This window comes from Triturus cristatus, chromosome 3_2 (genome assembly GCF_964204655.1).
Source record: "Triturus cristatus chromosome 3_2, aTriCri1.1, whole genome shotgun sequence".
NCBI lineage: Eukaryota > Metazoa > Chordata > Amphibia > Caudata > Salamandridae > Triturus > Triturus cristatus.
The window spans coordinates 747,810,745-747,831,272 of NC_140584.1; the positions used below are offsets into that span (position 1 = coordinate 747,810,745).

At 45.6% G+C, this 20,528-nt stretch overlaps 1 protein-coding gene across 1 annotated transcript in view; it reads right to left on the reverse strand.

Moving 5' to 3' along the window:
• WDR75 (WD repeat domain 75) overlaps window positions 1–20,528 on the reverse strand; it is a 226,571-nt gene that overhangs the window by 158,707 nt on the left and 47,336 nt on the right. The window contains exons 6-12 of the mRNA XM_085648822.1: window positions 20,327–20,397; window positions 14,721–14,837; window positions 5,326–5,414; window positions 4,378–4,536; window positions 2,971–3,030; window positions 2,771–2,886; window positions 1,833–2,008 (exon numbers count right to left, since the gene is read on the reverse strand). Coding sequence (XP_085504948.1) covers window positions 1,833–2,008; window positions 2,771–2,886; window positions 2,971–3,030; window positions 4,378–4,536; window positions 5,326–5,414; window positions 14,721–14,837; window positions 20,327–20,397 — 788 coding nt within the window. The remainder of the gene's footprint in view (window positions 1–1,832; window positions 2,009–2,770; window positions 2,887–2,970; window positions 3,031–4,377; window positions 4,537–5,325; window positions 5,415–14,720; window positions 14,838–20,326; window positions 20,398–20,528) is intronic.

The following is a 20,528-nucleotide window of genomic DNA, read 5'->3' on the forward strand; positions in this document are numbered from 1 at the left end:
TCAAGCGCCCCTGCTCCGAGGCCAGAAACAAAACCCATCCTGGATGTAAGTGTCACACCTCCTCCTTCAGGGTGAGCAAAGTGCTCTAGAGGGAAGTTTCCAAGGCCTTGCCGCCTTTGTAATGCGACCCCAGCCTCTGCTGTTTACAGCAGATGGCCACCCCCGTTTCAAACCCCACTGTTGGCGGGGGAACCAGTGGGAAAACAGTGAGAAAGGGAGGAGTGCCCCCGTCGCCAACTCCACCCCTCAGGTGCTGGAGGCGAAGTAAGGCACATTTTTCACTGTCCATCATCATGAAGAAAGTGGGACTTATCCAGTCAAGGCTAGGTCTATGCCCTCTGCCACAAGAGGGGGGGGCATAACAGAAGGTGTAGACACCCTAACTAAGGAAACTATTGGTCTCCGACACTCCCCTGTACTGCCCCTAAATCTAGCATTTAGGTGGCATCTCCAGACTCTGAAATTAGATTCCTGACGATTTAAGAGCAGCCAGACACTAGAGTCGCACCAGCAGAGAAGACTGCAGAATCCAACTGACTTGGCCCCAGGCCTACCGGCCTGTCTGCAGCCCTTGGCAATCCTGTGCCAAAAGATGACCCGTCCAGCAGCCCAGCACCCTCCAAAGCATTGGGAGAAATGCCTGCCTTTGACAAAGATCGAGATCTCCCGGGAACAGCAGACCTGTTCAAGAAGAAACTAACTTTAAAGGAAATGACTGCCTGAGGAGTTGCAAAACCGCCTCTGGACCCACCTCTGCACCAGACGCCTATGGCCAGAGTCCAAGTAGCCCACCAGTCCTATGAAGGTCCCCCAGCATTTCTGAGTCAGAGTACACATGGGCTGACTTCTGCCGGACTCCACCTAGACGCATGCAGCCTCAATCTGAAGACTCCCCCTGACCGAGACATGTCCGGTACGGCTTTCCAACGCCAAAGGACACCCCTGCTCCGGAAGCACCTAGACCTTGGGGAGCTGACGAACAGTGTCCCTACATCTCTTAGCATCCGAACTTACTTGGGCAGTTGTGGGTGTTGTTCATCCAGCTTCCTAACCCAAGCCTGCAGCCTTTCTTCAAAACCAATCTCCCCCATTGATTTGCATTGGACACCCAACACTGTGTTGGCACTCTGCACCTGATCACACCTGTGCCGCTGAAGGTGTAGGTTTGGTGCTGCCTTGTGGCCTCCGCTGTACTTACCTTAAACCCCGGAGACTGACCTGTGGTATTGCTTTATTCACCTGTGAGCATCGTGACTTCGATCACCCCCAGTCTCCATTGACTACAAGTGTGCGCCCGACCCCTAATTTGACCTCTGCACCCGGCCTCCCCTGTGCAACTGGTGGTTCAGGCTTGGTACGGATTTGAACCTTGTCTGGTGTTGACCAGAAACCCCGAAGACTGGATTTGTAAGCGGAGTAATTACGTTCAAAACTGCATTCTTGTTTTCCTCCCTTAGGTTAACATTGCTGAACTGAAAAACCGCACTAAGTGACCACTTTTTTAAAGTGAAAAGTATTTTTCCAGAAAACGTACTTACCCTTTTCCATACATCTGGGTCTTAAAATAAATCTTGAAAGAAGCCAATTCTTGTAAAATTGGAGTGGATCTCAGTCATGTGGATAACAAATGCCTTACACTCCTCTCTGTTAAGCCTAAGGCTGCTCGACCACACTACAACAAAAGAGCACTATGTGTTTACATTGAACCCTGTACACTTCCTGGGGGGGGGGGGGGGGGGATGGGGGAAAATCGCTGAACTCCTTACCAAATATAACGACCAAGTGGTATATCACATAAAGAGCCAGCTTCCTACAGCTGTATTAAAGCTCACCTCTGGTTGGCTTCCTCATATTCCCAGAGTTTCATCTGTAACTCCACTTCTGCATTGTTTTCCTGCCTCTGTTCCACTGTGGCAAGCCAGATGCCGCGTGCACTAAAGGCACATTTCACCAACTCGGTCTGATTCAACCCAGTCTGGTGGATATACTCTTGCTGTACTATGTCCAGCTTCAGATACAAAAATTAAATATATATCAAATTAGGAACAACAAAGAGGCATTTGCAATTGAAAAAAGAAAAAAAAAAAATCATGCTGCAAAATAGTTCTTGTACATTAATGCCTACACAGAGTCGTAGGAGAGTTATTGCCAGCATCTGTTGAAGAGATGTAGAGTATTTCTTTTTTATATCGTGCTTCATAAGACACACATCTGCCTTTGCTAAGAGCTGTAAATAACAGGTCTCACTAATATCATGGTACTGAAGTTCATGTGGCGTACAAAAGTGTGAGTCGGACATACGAGTATTCAAATAAGTCTAATGCAGAGCTCAACAGGTACTGCTAAACTCAATAAATCACATGCACGATACAGTATAACCTAGATCACAGTTTGTGGTGTTGTGCATGATGGTCCGCAATGTATCTACAACAGTGAGGCCTCCACTACTATTTGAATGTTAAGCAGAATAGGGTTGTTGTTGAAAAATAGAGATCACACAAGCCTCCGTTCTTGCCTGATCTGTAGGTGAAACCGTTGACCTTACTACACCATTATTTCTACATCTTAAACAATCAGTAGACATCTGGGTGCATTTGCGACTTTTATCTTTTTATCTGTAGATTCAAATTTGGTCAATTTTAATTAGGATAGTTGAGTATTGAATTTAAAAAAATGCACAGGGTCAATACTAAAGGAGGATGAAGAACAAACAGTGCCTACAGTCTCTGAAAACCCATTTAAAAATATTCCTCTTCAGTAACTTGCTTACATTGTATAGCTGCTTGTCCCTCTGGAGAGAATAAAACTGTAGGTGACCAGGCTTCCCATTCAGAACCAAGGCCTGTGTTCTAGGATCTACAACAAGACCGGTCTTGATCTCCTCACCTGCAAGCAACGACAAAACAAACCTATCAAATGTTTACTCTGTGAAGGAAATTAGATGACAAGCTGTTTCAATATTTTACCTACCTTTCACCAGGCCCTGGATCACTGCTGAAACCCTCAGATTGGGCTGAATTATCGTGATTTCTGTGGGCAAAAATACATAGTTGAACAGCTGAATATAGGAGCTTCATAAAAGTGCTGGAATATATCAACACCACATGTTAACATGTCAGCTGTCCGGAAGGACATTTATTGTCCATGCAACTCTTTTCGAAGAACAATGGCACCACAAAAACAGACAAGCAAACAACTTAAATTAGGAATCACAATAATGGAAGTTGATAGCGCTCAAACATTGAAAGTGTTCTTTGTACAAGACTTGTGATGATCCATACATTATCAATATCAGAGAACATAGAGAGTGTTGTGTTCAAAGTTATAATCTTCAGCAAGCATTATCTGTTGGTAACAACGTAATTTGTTTATAACAGGCATGGGCGAAATTTATAAGTTACACAGGTGTAATTTCTTATTTCACATTATGCAAAAGAGCAAAGTGTCAAGCACTACAGGTTGTGGAGAGAAGAACCTGTACAAGCCACTAAGGGCTTCATAAGAGTACTGTACAAGATATCATAAAATGGCAAAAAAACATAATGAAACAGATATGGTTGAAGGAACTCTGAGAATAGAAGGACTGTCCTTCTAGCATGGCTAGTGATGGAACCAATTGGTTAGAGACAAAGATGCAAAGAACTGGTTTAAGAACCTTATTTAAACACATTATTTACTCAAGGATTTTGGATTGCCTATAGAGGCAGGCAATAGGGTGTTAGTAGGTGATCATCCCTAGAATGAGGAAAGTTTTTCTGCAAAGGAAAGAGTATGACTCCTTTGAAGTTTCTTGGCACAAGTACTGAAAAATGTGGCGCTGCAATAAAGCAACAGGAATTCTGTATAGTTCTTTAAAAACGGTGAACTGGTGTACTCAAAGCTGAGGCTGTATCTTCACAAATTAGTATGCTCGAGAACATAGGCCACAGTTGAGAATGCAGTGTACCAGATACATAGTGACTTTACTTTGTCTAGCCTACAGCTCTTCCTGTGTGACATATAAACATTAACTTCAAAGCTTCTGAAAATATCCTAAACCTGAGGAAGCACTGAAAGGCCTACCAATAACAATTAATGACCAAGGTTTGCAAAGAGCGTGATTAGACTGAACCAAATATGAAGTTTCTGGTTTTAAATACTTTTGATTTAGAGAATGTAAAATACCATCCACTTGCAGTGACCCATCCGTTAATACCAACTGAAATTAAAGCGATGATCACTAATATGAGGGTGTAGAAAAGAAAGTAGGCTGGCTAGTTTCTAACAGCCAGTTATACTGGCCAGCATCTGACTGGTTCTAAACTGTTTTGTTTATATCTAAAACAAACATTTTGGCTAAGTCTTTTAGTGTAGTCATTTCTAGAGTTTTAAGCTTACTGTTATCAGAGTGTGAGGTGCAATAAAGAGCCCCATCTGGTGAGGCAGATATATGTTCAATAGCTGTTCCCAGTCGTGGAAGGAACTCTTTCTTAATTTCTGCTCCATAACGCCACTGAACCAGCACAGATTCAATACCACCGCTCAAGAAGCTGGTGCCTGTGAGAGGGGAAAAAAAGGTAGGTAAGATTTCGAAAGGTCAAAGAGAACACAGACATGGCACTAAATGTAAGGTTATAGAATTCCAGCTAAGGCAGCATATGCTCAAATCACCAAAAGTGAAGCTCCAAACAAATGAAGGCCCCATTACATATGCAATAAAGTAATTCCCCCCCCCACCCCACTAGCTCATAATGCCAGAGCGCCTTAAGTTCTATCCCAAGTGTACTGTCACACTTGCGATGGAATTTGAAGAAGACACAATGGAAATATAGAAAAACACTGACTGCCTCGGGAAGTGTAGTACAGCAATCATTCTTAAATTCATTCAACTTGGGACCAAATTACAATAGATAAAACAAACTTTCAACACAAGTTTCCCCACTGTCCAGTGCAAGACATTTTTGTTCAGCCTTTCCCCTTAAATAACTGCATTTCATTACTGGTGTGTTATTGTAGTATTTGTAAATGCAAAATGAGGAATACATTATAAAATTATCAGAGGTAAAAAAAAACTCAGTGGTAGGTTTTATGCAATTGAATGGTTCCTACAATCTACCATGAGTTCTAACTAGTAAGTCACCCACCATAAATCAAAAACTAATCTATAATGATGTGTAAATGCAACAAGATGGTCCAAGAGCCCTTGTGATTTCCCCTTCACTAGCCATCAAGAAGTCCAACGATCGGCCTGGAGGAACACCATCCTGTTCCCAAAACCAGAAACCTAGTTTAAGACAATTACGCCAGTTAAATTATTCAAGTACTACAAAAAAAAATTTTGTTTACCTTCTGTTGAAAAGATAACATCAATCACTCGGTCATGGTGCCAGTGGAGGGAAGAATATGTGTATTCCTGTTTGTGATTAATGTTTCTCCTGGAAACAAAAGAATAGTTACCAAGTGATTCATCCAGGGAAAGAGGCTTATTTTTAATAGCTTATAATAAATGGGAAAAAGGTCCCAAAAGTTAAGTCAAGAGAAAAGGAGTTGTGCAAAGCTTGTGAATTTCACTCACAACGTCACCCGTAAGTGAAGTTTACCAAAAAGAAAAGCTGTTAATTGATGGTCTCTCTTTCAAAATGTGCCACTTTAAAAATAATAAAAAAAAGTCAACTCTTACATAAACAATTCTTTACATTCCATACACACACTTCAGACTAGAGTTTTGAAAACAAATTACCAACTCCTTTACTTCAGTTCAACATTCAAATTGCACACAGGATCTCAGTCTGATGGCACCTTTCACAGCACAGGAGCTCATTCCTTCAATGACATTATAAAATGGTAGAGCACCTGTATTGCCAGGTGCAGGATTGGGGCTATGCTATAAATGTGAAAGTACTTTTCTGGTTCAAAAATAGCAAACCAGTTTGAACTCAAGAAGCAATGTTGATGTGTGACCATCTGGATGGAGAAAGCAATGCTCGAGTCAGGAGAGGGGTAACCAAACCCACCTCCATTCCTTAAAAAGCAAACACCTAGGCGAGGCCCAGTTAACTGGAGCGCTCTGTTGAAAACACCTCACAGAACTTATGTGGCAAGAAGCCATGATCATACTGCAGCCAAGCCGGCCAGTGCCGTATACTAACCAGCATCACCAGGCAAAGTGACAACGCTTTCCTGAATGAGAAACAACTGGTGGGCCAGCAAAGTTCACAACATCCCCACCAAACTTGGGAGTCGAAATCATGCCTCCAAACAACCTTACTTGGGAAACAGAGAATGTTTATCCACGTATTTGGCTTAATCTTCCCTTGGCTGCAGTCATCCCTCACAATTGGTTGCACTATCTATTTGCTTCTCTCAGTTCTAGAGATCCACACTACCCGTTTTAAGATGAGTATATCTGATGTTTAGCACCCTAACCTTTGTGAGTGCTAGTCCACTCCAGTCTATTGTCCCCTTTAACATATTTTAAAGAGGGCAAGACTAGCTCCGTCCATACGTTAGCCCCCTTTTACTTCAGAGTAATAGGTTTTGGGGCCTAAGACTATGAAGGCTGTTTGCTGAACTCTGCATCAGGCTTCACGCACATCAAGCTGCCCAATCTGGCATGGGGAGTAGTAGAAACAATAGAACAAAGAACCAGGAATAATTAAATCCTAGAAACCTAGTACTCATTAGGAGTATCATGTTTTATCTATTGACTAGTCTGATAGCTACTCCCTTTAGTAAAAACCAGCTACGAGGTTTCAGAAAGTTATCCATAAGATAACTGGTTTAATGCTGAAAACAATGTAGCGCCCTTGTTCAACCCAATTCAGTATATTTACATATAGTTCCATTTTAACAATGCCAGGGCATTTCGTTTATGTGTCATATACTTTGTCATGTTGCAGCAGAGTACTGGTTGTCTACTACTATGTAAAGCAAGCCTTAAATGCTACACATGGAGAGTTGACTTACTCAGAAGCAGTAACTTGGTTATCTAATTGTACACACATCCTGGCCACCCTGGGACAGCAGTGAGGAACAATAATTTCTAATTACAAAAGATTGATTCAACGCCCCAAGAACAGTGCTCAAATTGATCTGTCAAAAACCACAACTTAATGGTTGAAAATCTATACACTAGACTAAGGCTGCCACATAAGTCAATGAACCTGAGAAAATATATTAATCACTAAAAACATCAAATCAGCAGTTAAGGACCTCCGCTATGGAGTGTTAACCAGAATTGCTTGACATTTTACAGAGCAAGATAGGAAAGCATTTCACACAATTGCCACATACCATGTGCCAAAGGTGAGGGGTGTGTGTGTGTGGGGGGGGGGGGGGGGGGGGGCTGAGACACTAAACTTATTGGCATAGTTTTCATCAAAGAAACTGTCTAAATCTTGGCTATAGAGAAAACCAGTGTGGAACTTTAGTCATTTTCTTATCAAGTCTTATAACTGACATTTAGTTATATGTGTGTAAAATGTACATGTGCTACTGTAGAACTCTGCCAAATAATGTTAATTCTTCGGAGACAGGATTTCACAATTCAGATGTAAATTCTATGGTTGTTTGCTGCTGTTCAATTTCGAATATGCTACTTACCAGTATGCATCTGTTCTTGGCATGTAGGGCTGCTGACATTCATATCTGTGCATAGATCACCGCCTAGTGTTGGGTTCGGATGATTGCACATTGTTGTCCTGGAAAAGTCTTCGAAGTATCACGAGATAGGTGGCTCCTCCCCTGGACTACAGTGCGCATGGGCATCCTCAGATTGTTTTTCGCCATTGTGGCAGTGATGGAGTAGATACAGTAAGTGATGACCATGCTATACAGTAATTCTGAGTGCTGCAGCCGCTACAGGCGCCGGGGAGGAGGGTGGGCGATATGAATGTCAGCAGCCCTACATGCCAAGAAACAGATGCATACTGCTAAGTAGCATATTCAGTTCGAGGCATGTGGGCTGCTGAATTCATATCTGTGCATAGATTATATAGCAGTCCCTCCATTAGCGGCGGCTGCCCGCGTCAGCTGCAGCAGTCTGAAAAAGGGTCTTGAGAACAGCCTGTCCTACAGCTGCCTGCTGTTTTGAATGTACATCTACACAAGTGTTTAGTAAATGTATGTATAGTGGACCATGTGGCTGCTCTACATATTTCCTCTAAAGGAATGTTACCTAGGAAAGCCATGGACGCCCCTAACTTTCGTGTTGAGTGGGCTCTTGGGGGAATCGTTAATGTGCGTTTAGCTTTTTCATAGCAAATTTGAATACATTTAACGATCCATCTTGCTATCCCTGCTTTGGAAATGGCGTTGCCCTTGTGTTGTGGAGAAAAGGCAACAAACAGTCGTTTTGTTTTCCTAAAATCCTTTGTTCTGTCTATATAGTACATGAGGGCCCTCTTGACATCTAGTGTATGGAGCATTCTCTCTGCGACATTTTCTGGATTTGGAAAGAAAACGGGCAGTTCAATAGTCTGATTCATGTGGAACTGCAATATCACTTTAGGCATGAATGTGGGGTTGGTACGTAGTACAACTCTATTTGCGTGAACCTGTATGAATGGCTCTTGAATGGTTAGTGCCTGGAGTTCACTAACTCTTCTCAATGAAGTGATTGCCACTAAGAAAGCAAGCTACTTTCCAGGTGAGGAATTGAATCTCACATGAATGTAGAGGTTCAAAAGGTGGACCCATCAATCTGGTGAGGACCACATTCCGGTTCCACACCGGTGCCGGTGGGTGTGTTGGAGGAATCACTCTGAGTCCCTCTAAGAAGGCTTTGATGGCAGGCACTCTGAATAAAGAGAGGTGCTGCCTGTTCTGAAGATAGGCCGCTATTGCGGTTAGATGTATACGGATGGAGCTGTATGCCAGATTGCATCGGTATAAGTGTAAGAGGTAACAGATGATGTTCTGAATGGATGCATCCAGCGGATTAATGTCATTGTTTTTACAATAAATGACAAACCTTTTCCATTTAGCCGCATAGCAAGCTCTGGTCGTGGGTCTCCTGGCCTCCTTGATGATATTCATACATTCTGGAGGCAGGTTCAGGTAGCCAAACTCTAAGACTTCAGGAGCCAAATCGCCAGGTTCAGCTGTTGCGGATCTGGGTGCTGAATTTCGCCATGGTTCTGTATTAAAAGTTTGGGCGTTAGCCGCAGTCTTTGATGCGGTACCACGGAAAGTTCTAGAAACGTGGTGTACCATGGCTGGCGTGCCCACGTTGGGAGCAACCAGGATGAGTTTAATCGAGTGTTGCCTTAGTTTGCGTGCCACTAGCGGTATTAATGGCGCTGGGGGAAAAGCGTACGCAAATCTGCCTGACCAGTTCATCCATATCGCATTGCCCTGCGACTGTGGATGGGGGAACCTGGCGGCAAAGCTTTGGCATTTTGCGTTCTCCCTTGTGGCGAATAGGTCTATCTCTGGATGACCCCACTGCTGGAAGTACGGTTGGAGTACTGACGGATGCAGCTCCCACTCGTGCATTTGGTGGCTGTGTCTGCTGAGCAGATCCGCCATCTGGTTGTCCTTGCCCGGGAGGTGTTCTGCCATGAGGAATATGTTCCTCTGAAAGGCCCACTTCCACATGCTCTGAGCCAGATGAGACAACTGTGGAGAGTGTGTTCCTCCCTGCTTCTGTATGTAGTACATGGCAGTCATGTAGTCCGTCCGGATCAACACGACTCGGTTGCACAAGTGTACTTTGAATGCCTCCATTGCCAGGAAGATTGCCATCAGTTCCAGAAGGTTGATGTGCATCTTCTTTTGCTGTGTTGTCCATAGTCCCTGCACTGTGTAATTGAGTACATGAGCTCCCCATCCCTGGAGAGACGCGTCCGCTGTCAGTATTATTTGTGGAACAGGCTCTTGGAACGGTCGGCCCTTGCAAAGGTTTTGTGGATTCCACCAATGCAGAGAGTTGTATGCCCGACCGCTCACCAACACTAGGTCTTTCAACTGTCCTTCAGTCTGATTCCATTGACGTGCCAAGCACTCCTGAAGCAGGCGCATATGTAGTCTCGCGTGCGGGGACTATGAAGATGCAGGAGGCCATCATGCCTATCAACTGCATGAACACTCGCGCTGGAAGGGAGTGTTGAGGTTTGAACTTTTTTTATCAGCAGTTGCATGCTGTTGATCCTCACCAAGTTTGGCTGAGCTTTGGCTGCCAGAGTGTCTATGGTCGCGCCCAGGTACTGCCGTACGTGGTCGGGTTGAAGATGTGACTTTGGATAATTTAGTGAGAATCCCAGACTGTGAAGAAGGTGAATGGTGTGGGATATGTGGCTGGCACACTGCTGGGCTGACTTTGCCTGAACAAGCCAGTCGTCCAGGTAAGGGAAGACGTGAATGTGCTGTCTCCTTAAGTGTGCAGCCACTGTCGCTAGGCATTTGGTAAAGACTCTGGGCGCCGTCGTTACTCCGAAAGGGAGTACTTTGAACTGATAATGCTGATCCTGAAGAGTGAACCGGAGATATTTTTTGTGTGATGGGTATGTGGAAATACGCATCCTTCAAATCCAGTGTTGCTAGGAAGTCTCCCTGACTGAGTAACGGTAGTACCTGCTGGTGGGTGAGCATATGAAAATGCTCTGACAGAATGTATTAGTTGAGAGGTCTCAGGTCCAGTATAGGTCTTAGAGACCAGTCCTTTTTTGGGGATCAAGAAGTAGAGTACACCCCTGACCCTTGTTGGTCTACGGGCACGATTTCTATGGCTCCTTTCTGCAGCATACTTAGTACTTCCTGCTGCAATAATGCCAAGTGCTCTGCGGACATAGGACGGTGTCTTGGCGGTATGTTGGGTGGATTGGATGTTAATTCCAGACAATAACCGGACTGGACAATTTCTCTGACCCACCTGTCTGTGGTGATGGATCTCCAGACTGGCAGGAACTGTTGGAGTCTGCCCCCGACCGGTGTTATGTGGTCGGTGTGAGAAAGTGGCTCTGTATATACTGTTCCCTAATAGGTACAGGGTGTACAGAGTCCACAGTCCCCCAGAGGCTGATAGAGGTCAAAGTTAGGTATGACCTTACTCTCAAAAGTGGTAGCTTGGTCGAGCAGTAAGGCAGTACCAGAGGACAGTGTAAAGCATTTATTGTACACACTCAGTCAGCAAATGGTTTCACACACTCAATAACTGAACTCTAGGCCAATGGTTTATATATATAAAATATATGCTTGTTTTATTTTTAGAACCACAAAGGGGATACAAATATACTTTCTCAGAATGAGAGGTTGAATATAAATACTTTTGTCTTGAGCAATACATTTTTGTAAACAGTCACAGTTGGTTGCAATAAACAATCCTATTTCCTAAACATAACAATGCATTGAGCTCAATGGTAAATTCAGGTCATTTGTCATAAATTACTTTTCAGATTACTTTTGGAATTCCAGGTCTGGCTCCTAGATCCAGCCCTGGGTCAGTATTCAGAATCAAGTGATGAAAGTCGACTTAATAACTAATTATTTTTAAATAATATTTAGCTATTTCAAAAGTTAGCACTTCGAAAATATTTCAAGGAAAACATTCAATGGATCTCTATGGCAAGAAATTCAAATTGCAGGTAGAGTACTTTATCGTTACTTTAGTAATCCAGGACTGGGTACCTAGACCCAGGACTGGGGTCCTTATCAAAAACAGGCAAGTAATTTCGTTTGCAGAAATGGTACGATTTTAAAAGAATATTTCAAATTTGCAAAAATAGACACTTAGAAGAAATTTCACAGAAAAGCAGACAATGGTTTCCTATGGGAGAAAAATGAGTTAGAGGTAAGTATAGTTGTGGACACTTTTCAGAGTCAGGGCTGGGCACCAAGATCCAGCACTGGGAGCTCACCTAGGAGCAGGTGAGTAAATTCGTTTTTGTCACTTGGCTGATTTTTGGTGAATATTTGCAGTTTTGAAAAGTTCACACTTAGAAGATTTTTGAAGAAAAAGCCAGTAAATGTTACCCTATGAGGAAAATTAAGTTAGCGGTTTAAGGGTAAGTACTCGACTGGCAGAGCTGAAATTCCGGGCATAGACTCAGGGGTCCCCCAGTGTCAGGTAGGTACAGTTGGTTCACCCTCAGCGGTTTCAGGACGGCCGGGTGCAGAGAGTTAGGCCCAATGTTATCCTATGAGGGATAGGGGGGCCTTGGTTGGTGGCTGCTGTCTGGCAAGCCACGCGGCTGTGGGAGCTGGGCTCCTGGTCACTTACTCAGGGCAAGTGGGGAAGTAGGTTAGTGTAGAGAGTGCACTGCCAGGGCCACTCGGGCGGCTGGGTGCAGGGTGCTTTTGAGCCCTCGGGCGCTCAATGGAAATCAATGGGAATGTTCCGGTTTGGAAAAAGGCTGCAAGCTCGGGGACGAGGATGCTTCAGGTGCCACCACCACTTCGAGAGGTAAGTTGGGTAGTTGTAGGTTAGGTGGGTACCCCGGGATTGGGCACAGGGGGCCGCAGGGCGCCGGGGTGCCTTTTGATGTCGGAAATCTTACCCTCTGGTTGATCGCGGTTGAGGGGGCACTCTGTTCTGAGGCTGCAGGCTTCTTCCGGAATGTCGAGGGGGGTCCTTGGGTGCCGGACTCGGGGTCACAGTCGCCGTGGGGTCGTCTTCAGGGTCTTTGTCCACTCCGGCACTGGCCAGGCTTGGCTGGTGCAGTGTGTTGGGTCCGCGGTTCCGGGCTGCTGCCAGGGGTTAAAAATAGGTTTCTTGAGTAGAGCCTCTACTCATGGGAGTCCCAGGGGCTTAGAGCCAAAAGGTAGCCAGGTCCTCCGGGGTTGGTGAGGTTGCTGGTCACGAGAGATGCCGCGCTGGTGCAGGTTCGAGAGTCGACAGGCCGGTAGGGCTGAGGCCAAAGCAGTTGGTGTCTTCTTCTCTTTTTAGCAGCTGCAGGGCAGGTCCTTGTTCTTCTTGCTCTTCTTGTAGTTTTCTATCTGGAATCGGAGGAAGGAAGGTTCAGGGTGCCCCTAAATACTAGATTTAGGGGCGTTACAGGTAGGCGAAGGCCGGGGACCAATGGGTCCTTGTCCTGGGGTGGGTACACCCCCTATCCTGCCTCTCTCCTGTGGGAGGGAGGCAGTAGCCTAATCCTGATAGGGTAGGGCCTCCCATCTTCAAGATGGCGAGAGCCCGGAGATGTGCTTCACCTCGCCTCCCCCACCTGAGGGGTGGGGTGGGCAGGCTGGCACATCCCCTGTCCTTGTATGGGGTTTCCGGCCAAGCTTCCCGCCAGAGTAGGGGGTTGCAGTGGCCTGGGGAAACTCAAAATGGCGGCATGCCTTTGAAGCTTCCCTTTGCTCGTCCTGGGGGAGGAGATTTCTCACCTCACCCAGGATGTGCATTGTTGCAGGCCCGGGAGAGCAGGAGCTCTCCCACCCAGGGGTCCAGCAACGTGTCTGATGTGTGGCGGCCTGGGCAGCCTCAGAGCAGACGTGGATTGTAAGTTAGCTGTAAGGGGGCATCTCTAAGATGCCCTCTGGGGTGCTTAGTACATTAAATCCCATACTGACATCAGTGTGGGTTCAATGTGCTGAGAAGTTTGATACCAAACTTCCCAGGCTTCAGTGTTGCCATTATGGTGCTGTGGAGCTCGTGTTTGACGAGCTCTCAGCACCATGTACTCTTAAATGACAGCACTGCACTTACAGCGCCCAGGAATGGACCCGGGTACTGTAGGGGCACAGGGCTCCTGCTCCTGTGCCCACACCATAGGCGTAATGCACCCAGCTAGAGGGGTGGCTGACATATGCCTTGGCAGTGTAGGTGATGGGCATGGTACACAGTGATGTGTGCCATGTCGACTCTTTGTTTTGTCCTGCACCCAGACACTCAGCCTGCAAGGGCAGTGTGTGTGTGTGTAAGGGTACAGGGCCTCTGAGGGTGGCACAATGAGTGCTGCAGCCCTTAGAGGCCGTCCCTGGCCACAAGACCCTGGGTACCTAGGGTACCATTTACTAGGGGCTGACATGTGGCTAGGGTTTGCCAATTTGGAGTTTGTGTGGTTTAAGGAAGGAACATAGGCCCTGGGCACCTGATTGGCAGGAACCCAGGGTACACTCAATCAAAGTACATTCAGCAATTTAGCAAAAAGTGGGGGCATACCATGCAAGAAAGATGGCACTTTCTCACAGTCGGGGGGCAGTTACAAGACGTCACTGTTTGTTATTGGCGGAGGACCTGGTGTTGTTGTGTCCTCGTCCTCTGCCTTTGGTGCTGGATCCACGATATCCACCCCTATTGTTTTTATTATAGGTACTCTGGGTACCTCCTTTATTGTACTGCTGCTGGGACCCCTGACCTCTAGCTGCTCCTCTATTCCCGGGGCGACGAAAGGAGCCACTCCGAAACTGCTGCGACTGTAGAGCCCCCATAGATTTCGCAGTTTGAGTGTCCTTTTTAATCTTTTCTAGGGTAGTGTCAACCTCGGGGCCAAATAAAAAGTCTGGGTTGACTAGTTGATTCAAGATATTGTTTTGAATTTCAGGTTTGAAACCTGATATTCTCAACCATGCGTGCCTCCGCAACATCACACTAGTGTCGATTGCCCTTGCTGCAGTGTCCGCTGCATCTAGTGCGCATTTGATGGACGCATTTGTAATGAGTTGTCCCTCTCTGATGAGGAGCTCCGCTCCATCTTTGTATTCATCTGGTAGGTGTTCTAGCAGTGTTTCTAGGGTATCGTAGTGTGACCTGTCGTATCTGGCCAACAGTTGAAGCCTATTAGATCATGTAAGAAACTTACCAAAGCCGAATTCTACCATCTTCGTGACCCGTAGCAATACAGTCTTCTTTAGGATGGCATGCCACACAGGTAAAGGTGTTGTTCATGCCTTTCTTATTTGCTGCACCTAAGGGAAACCTTGAAAAGAAAATAATATCTAAATTCAAATAGACGAACATAGCTACAATGGAGGACAAATCAGCAACCTTGGAATACTTTTACTGCGTTGAGACACTGTCTTAAAAGAAAACAATTACAGGATATATAGTGCCCACAAATCAGACAATGAATTGTTCTTCAATACAAGTATATGGAAAATAAATAATTTAAGATGAACAGACTTGCAGGTGAAGGAGATCTGCTATAGTTTTCGTAAAGCAGAGGAGACTATGAAAAAAATTAGTGAAGCCTCATTCCAGACTTTCCTTTCCCTAGTTTTAAACCAATCCCTCACTCACACCCAAAGTAATATTACAACTCAGCATATTATTGTTGAAGGCTAATATTGAATATTGCGTTCTGTTCTGGTGGTCACATATACAGTAGAAATAATTTCTGGAATAAGTTCACAGATAGGCTACAAAAGTGAAAAAGTATTTATACAGGAGAATTATATGTACACGCTTGAGGAATCTGAACAATACTATATGCAAATAGATTTAAAGCTTTAATGGGAAAAACTGTAAGTAAAACAGGTGCGCATGAGAAGGGACAGAGAGAACTTCTTCCAATGTGCGCTGGACAGCCTACCACTTGGAGGGGACAGAGAAGATCAACAGAATGATCAAATGTATTTATAGATGACAAGATGACAGACACCAACATCTGGGAGACGACCCCCGATTCCAACGTGGAAACTAAACCAGTCGGCACTGGAGGATGCTCCTTGTCGTGCATCACTGCACACGCTTATTGAAACATACCTTTCCATCAATGCTCATACAGCATCCTCTGTTTAAGTAGAGTGTGAGGCGTTCAAGGTAGTTGTAAGAGGCCACTGCATGGGGCAAACAATTGGGGCACACAGGGAACTCAAGTCAGGAAATTTTATACCTAGTGGGGAACATACGCAGTTTAGACAACGCTCAGGGAACTGGGGACACTGCCCACTTATCCCTGCAGGAAATACACAGGAGCTATAACGATGCACTAAGCCGCCTAGATGTTCCAACCATATGGAATACCTGGATAGGGTACAGAGGGAGGAAGGGAAAGCTGGCCGACTGTTAGCAAGGTTAATCAAACCGGCGCATGGGGGGGTTGGGGGGAGGGCATGGGAGGGGGGGGGGGAATCCCAATTACGCAGCCTAGGGCGGATACGGGAGATATCACACACGACCTGGGCGCAATTAATGACTCCTTTCACGCACACTACGAACATCTATAGGAAGCTCCAGCAGAGGCTCACCTGCCCGACAGAGGCTCCCTGGTCTCTTTTGCACTGTGGACGAATCAGCACGGGAAGAGTTGGGAGATCCAATAAATCTGCAAGAAATCAAGGCGGCCATCTCGGCGCTGGCACCAGGCAAAACGACGGTGGCCAGGCGGCCTACCGGCGAAATTCTACCCAAGGTTTGCCGACATGCTTGCGCCACACCCACCGTGTCAAAATGTATACCGAAGGGATATGAGCGTGGGGAACTACCCAGTTCCACCCAAACTGCGTTAGTGATCCTGCTCCCAAAGACCAAGACACCAATTGCTGGAGTGGCGGATTACAGACCTCTCTCCATACTTAATTTGGACTTTAAAATCTTAAAGTACTGGCGGGTAGACTTCTCCAACACATGCAATCCGTAGTTCACCCCGACCAGTATGGATTAATTCCCTCTCGCAGTACTTCCTATAATCTCCTCAGACTCAACTCTATCATGTGGAAGCTCCTACCAAACAGGCAGCAGTTGTCAGTTGACTTGGAAAAAGCTTTTGACAGTTATTTGGGAGTATTTGTTGGAGATAATGCTACATATGGGTCTGGGGGGAGGACTGGGTGCGGCGGCTTAATGCTTCGCCCAGAGCAAGGGTCAAAACGGGCATCACAATCTCTAGGCCAGAGGTCTTCAAACTGGGGGGGCGGGCCCCCCTAGGGGGGCCTCAAGTGATCCCGGGGGGGCACCAGTCTCTGGCCAGAAGAAACATAATGCTTTGTTTTTAGCCCAAAAATATGAGGAGCAGTAAGCTCGTCTGAAATGGGCCATCATTAACATCCTTTGTCATTTAAATCCTGGCTGGGAGAAGGCATCAAGAGGGAAGGGACTCCAAATTTTCTCTGAAACCCCCACTACCATTTCGAATATTCACACTGTGGATACGGTTACACATTAGTAAGGCCTGCCTTATCAGAATAGTATGTTTGGAAATCCTGCATTTGTTTGCATTTCTAAAACAGTGACAGAACTTGGCTGCAATGTTTAAATAAGTCTAGAAATATTTAAACATTGTCAGTTAAATAGAATAATTGTGAAAGATTTTGAGGGGGGGCCCAGTGATTTCTTTATCTACACTGGGGAAGGGGGGTGGGCGGAATTAAAAAGTTTGAAGACCACTTCTAGAGGCAATATCGGATCTCCAGAGGAACCTGGCTGGGGTGCCCTTTGTCTTCCCTTCTGTTTGCCCTAGCAATAGAACCACGTGTGGAGGAGATCCTAGAGGGAGGAGATGGGATAGGATTAACAATTGGGGCGCGACAGCATAACATCTCCTTGTATGCAGGTGATTTGTTGATCTATTTGGAGGAGGCTGTCACAGGCACCCCCATGGCTATGCAGATCTTAGACAGCTTTGCGCAGTTTTCAGGCCTCCGGATGAATAAAGCCAAGACATATCTATTTCCTGTGGCAGGCCTGTCGCCCAGACTGGAGGCCTTGTCAACTGGCATACTCTGGGCTCAGGATACATTCAAGTACCTGGGCATACATGTTTTCCACTCCTTAGAGGACTTAAAGGAAGGGAACCTGAATAGTGCACTGCTTTCACTTCGCTCATTTATGCACTTTTGGCGCACTCTTCAATTGCCCATGATTTCTCTATCCAAAATGGCCATGCTGTCCCGCCTGCTCTACTTTGTCAACCTCCCGGACCTGATGCCGAGCAGCTGGTTTCGCCTGCTGAATACCCTTCTACGAGGCCTGGTGTGGGGTGACGAGCGCACGAGGGTGTCCATGAAGACACTGCAGCGTCCCATGGCAGAGGGGCGGGGGCTCAGTGTCGAATTTTGAATACTATATGCTGGCTGCCCAATTACAGTGGTTGGCGCAATGGGCAGAGGGAGTGAATGTGGAAGGCACATGTCTAGCTGACCCGGAATCCCGCCCGATTCTAGTGATGGCAAAACTGCTCATACGAACAACGAATACCCCATACTGCTAGTTACTACAAAGCACAGCCATGCAGGCCTGGAAAAGGCGTTAGAGTAAAGTGCAGCAATCCTCTAAATACACACCCATGTTACCATTGGTGGGGTTGCCACACGGTGATCCCCAGTCTGTATTTACAAGCAAACAATTAGCCCTGGTCAGAAGCGGGGCTGGATAACGTTGGGGATTGCTATTTGGATAAAGTATTGATTTCGTTTGAGGAGCTGATAAGACAGCTGCAGGCTTCCCCCAGGACAGTTTCTGCAATACAAGGCTCTGACCCATGCAGCTGAGGAACCAGAGGCGCATCCTATGCTGCATGCCTTATTTACCTTTGGCACAGCAAGACATCTAGTGAAATGGTTTTATGCCACACTAATAGCAGCGTCCCTCTGCCCACTGAGTGGGCTGCGGGAGATGGGGGAAACAAATTGTGGGTAGGGAACTCACGGATACAGAGTGGCACAAGACCTTGCAGACCCCCAAAAAGATCTCTAGGAACACACGCTTAAAAAATATTCAATTTAATTATATTCACGTCTTACATGACACCACATCGTCTTATTGGGACCTACGGGGGCCATTAGAACAATGTCCAAGATGTGCTCACCAAGACGCAGATTTTGGACATATGACCTGGGACTGTCAATATATACGCCCATTCTGGGAGGCTGTGTTAGTCAAGATTAAAAGCACACTAGGTAGCGTATTGCCACCCACAGTACAGGTCTGCTTGATGGGCCTTTTCCCTAGTCCACCGAAACACAAGGTTGGGAACAGATTGATAGATCTTGCACAGAGACTCGCTATGTATAGAATAGCGATGGAATGGAAGTCAGCATGTGGACCTCAGTTAGAAACTTGGAATAAAGATGCCATCTCGTGGGCTGGGGCAGAAGGCAGAGTATTAAGCTAGGAAGAGGCTAAGGTAATGAGGAAGCGCCAAATAGCCTAGCAATGTAAGGAAGCGATGGAGACATGGGAAAAGCCAGGAGGCACGAGTAGTGAAGAGGAAGGGCTGGGACAGGTAACCTAGCATGGAGGCACAGACTGCCATAGCCCCTACACCCCCTAGGGAGTCCAGGGAACTGACAGAAGTTGGTGACGCCCCATAGACTGTTGAGCAGTAAGGTAACTGGCAGTTGGGAGAGTGGCTATGAACAACGATGGGGGGACCTCACCCTGGCCCCACCTGTGGACTAACTGCGCGGAGACCCCGCTTAAGGCTCTATCGGTATGGATCACTCTTCTTCACAAGTGTTTCTCACTTTTTTGGGGGGGTTTGAGTTAAGTAATTAGAATAGCATTTGTGTTGCATACGAGTGGTATATTTGTATCTAGGACCGATGTTGAAATGTAAATGTAAAATGTAAATTTGATACTTGTATAGCGCACTACTCACCCGCAAGGGTCTCAAGGCGCTTATACGAATACCGCTGTGGAACCCATCCTGGCTTTCCCTGTGAGAAGTCCACTCCTGGGCACCCCCAAGGTGGAGGCCAGGCATCCTTAGCGTTGTGGGGGCCGTTGTGGAGATTAAGCAAGTTATTGCCCAGAGTTATCAGGTCCGTGGAATTTTTGAGCCCAAGACCCGCCGAGGCGAGGAATTGAACCCTGGTCCCGGGCTAGACCTCTGCATCAGGGTCTGCCGCTCTAATCATGGAGCCACACTTCTCCCCAAGGCTACCCATCTCAATGACGTAGCAAAAGCTGTGAGACTGGAGCAAGTACTAGATAGCATTGCCATGAAAAATGGAGTAAGCATATTACTGTTTTTTTTACTTTTGCCTACAATGTGCTATGCTTGATGCTGAGATTGTATAAAGTACTACGCAAGACAACACCAATAAGGACAGTTAGTAGCAATGAGTTTGGGGAAAAGAAAGCAAACGATAATTGTAGGATTGTAAATTTACTTTTCTACAGATTTTATATGTGATGATAAAACACAAAATGCCAACAAAAGTACGTAAAACAAAAAAAAATTAAAAAATGAAGACTAGTGGGATAGAATAACTTGCCTGCAATTCTACGGTTATTAATGAGTTACATACCAGGAGGAATCACCTACTACCAAAAAAAATAGATAACTAATCAAAGCTCATGTTTCGCTAAAAGCAAACCAAATGAATGAATAAAAATGGCTACAGATGGCTTTAAAGATTATGTCAAAACAATGTACTAATCAAATAAATGACACTTTGTGCACATTACCACATTGTGTTTGGATTCCTGGATTTGAATTTATTTGTATTAATTTGCGATTCTTACCTTTGTGTCTTCCTATTTTTGAAAAAATAAACTGAAAGCTGAAAACTCTTCCCAGACGCCACAAATTTCCCCTGTAAAAAAAGAAGATGGTCGTGTTTAAGAGAATAATCAGAGCTTTTGGTACTGTCCTAGTAAGTAGGTGCAGATATGTAGGCGGACAGGGAAAATGACCCATTTTATAGAAGTGTTAGAGTTTAAATTA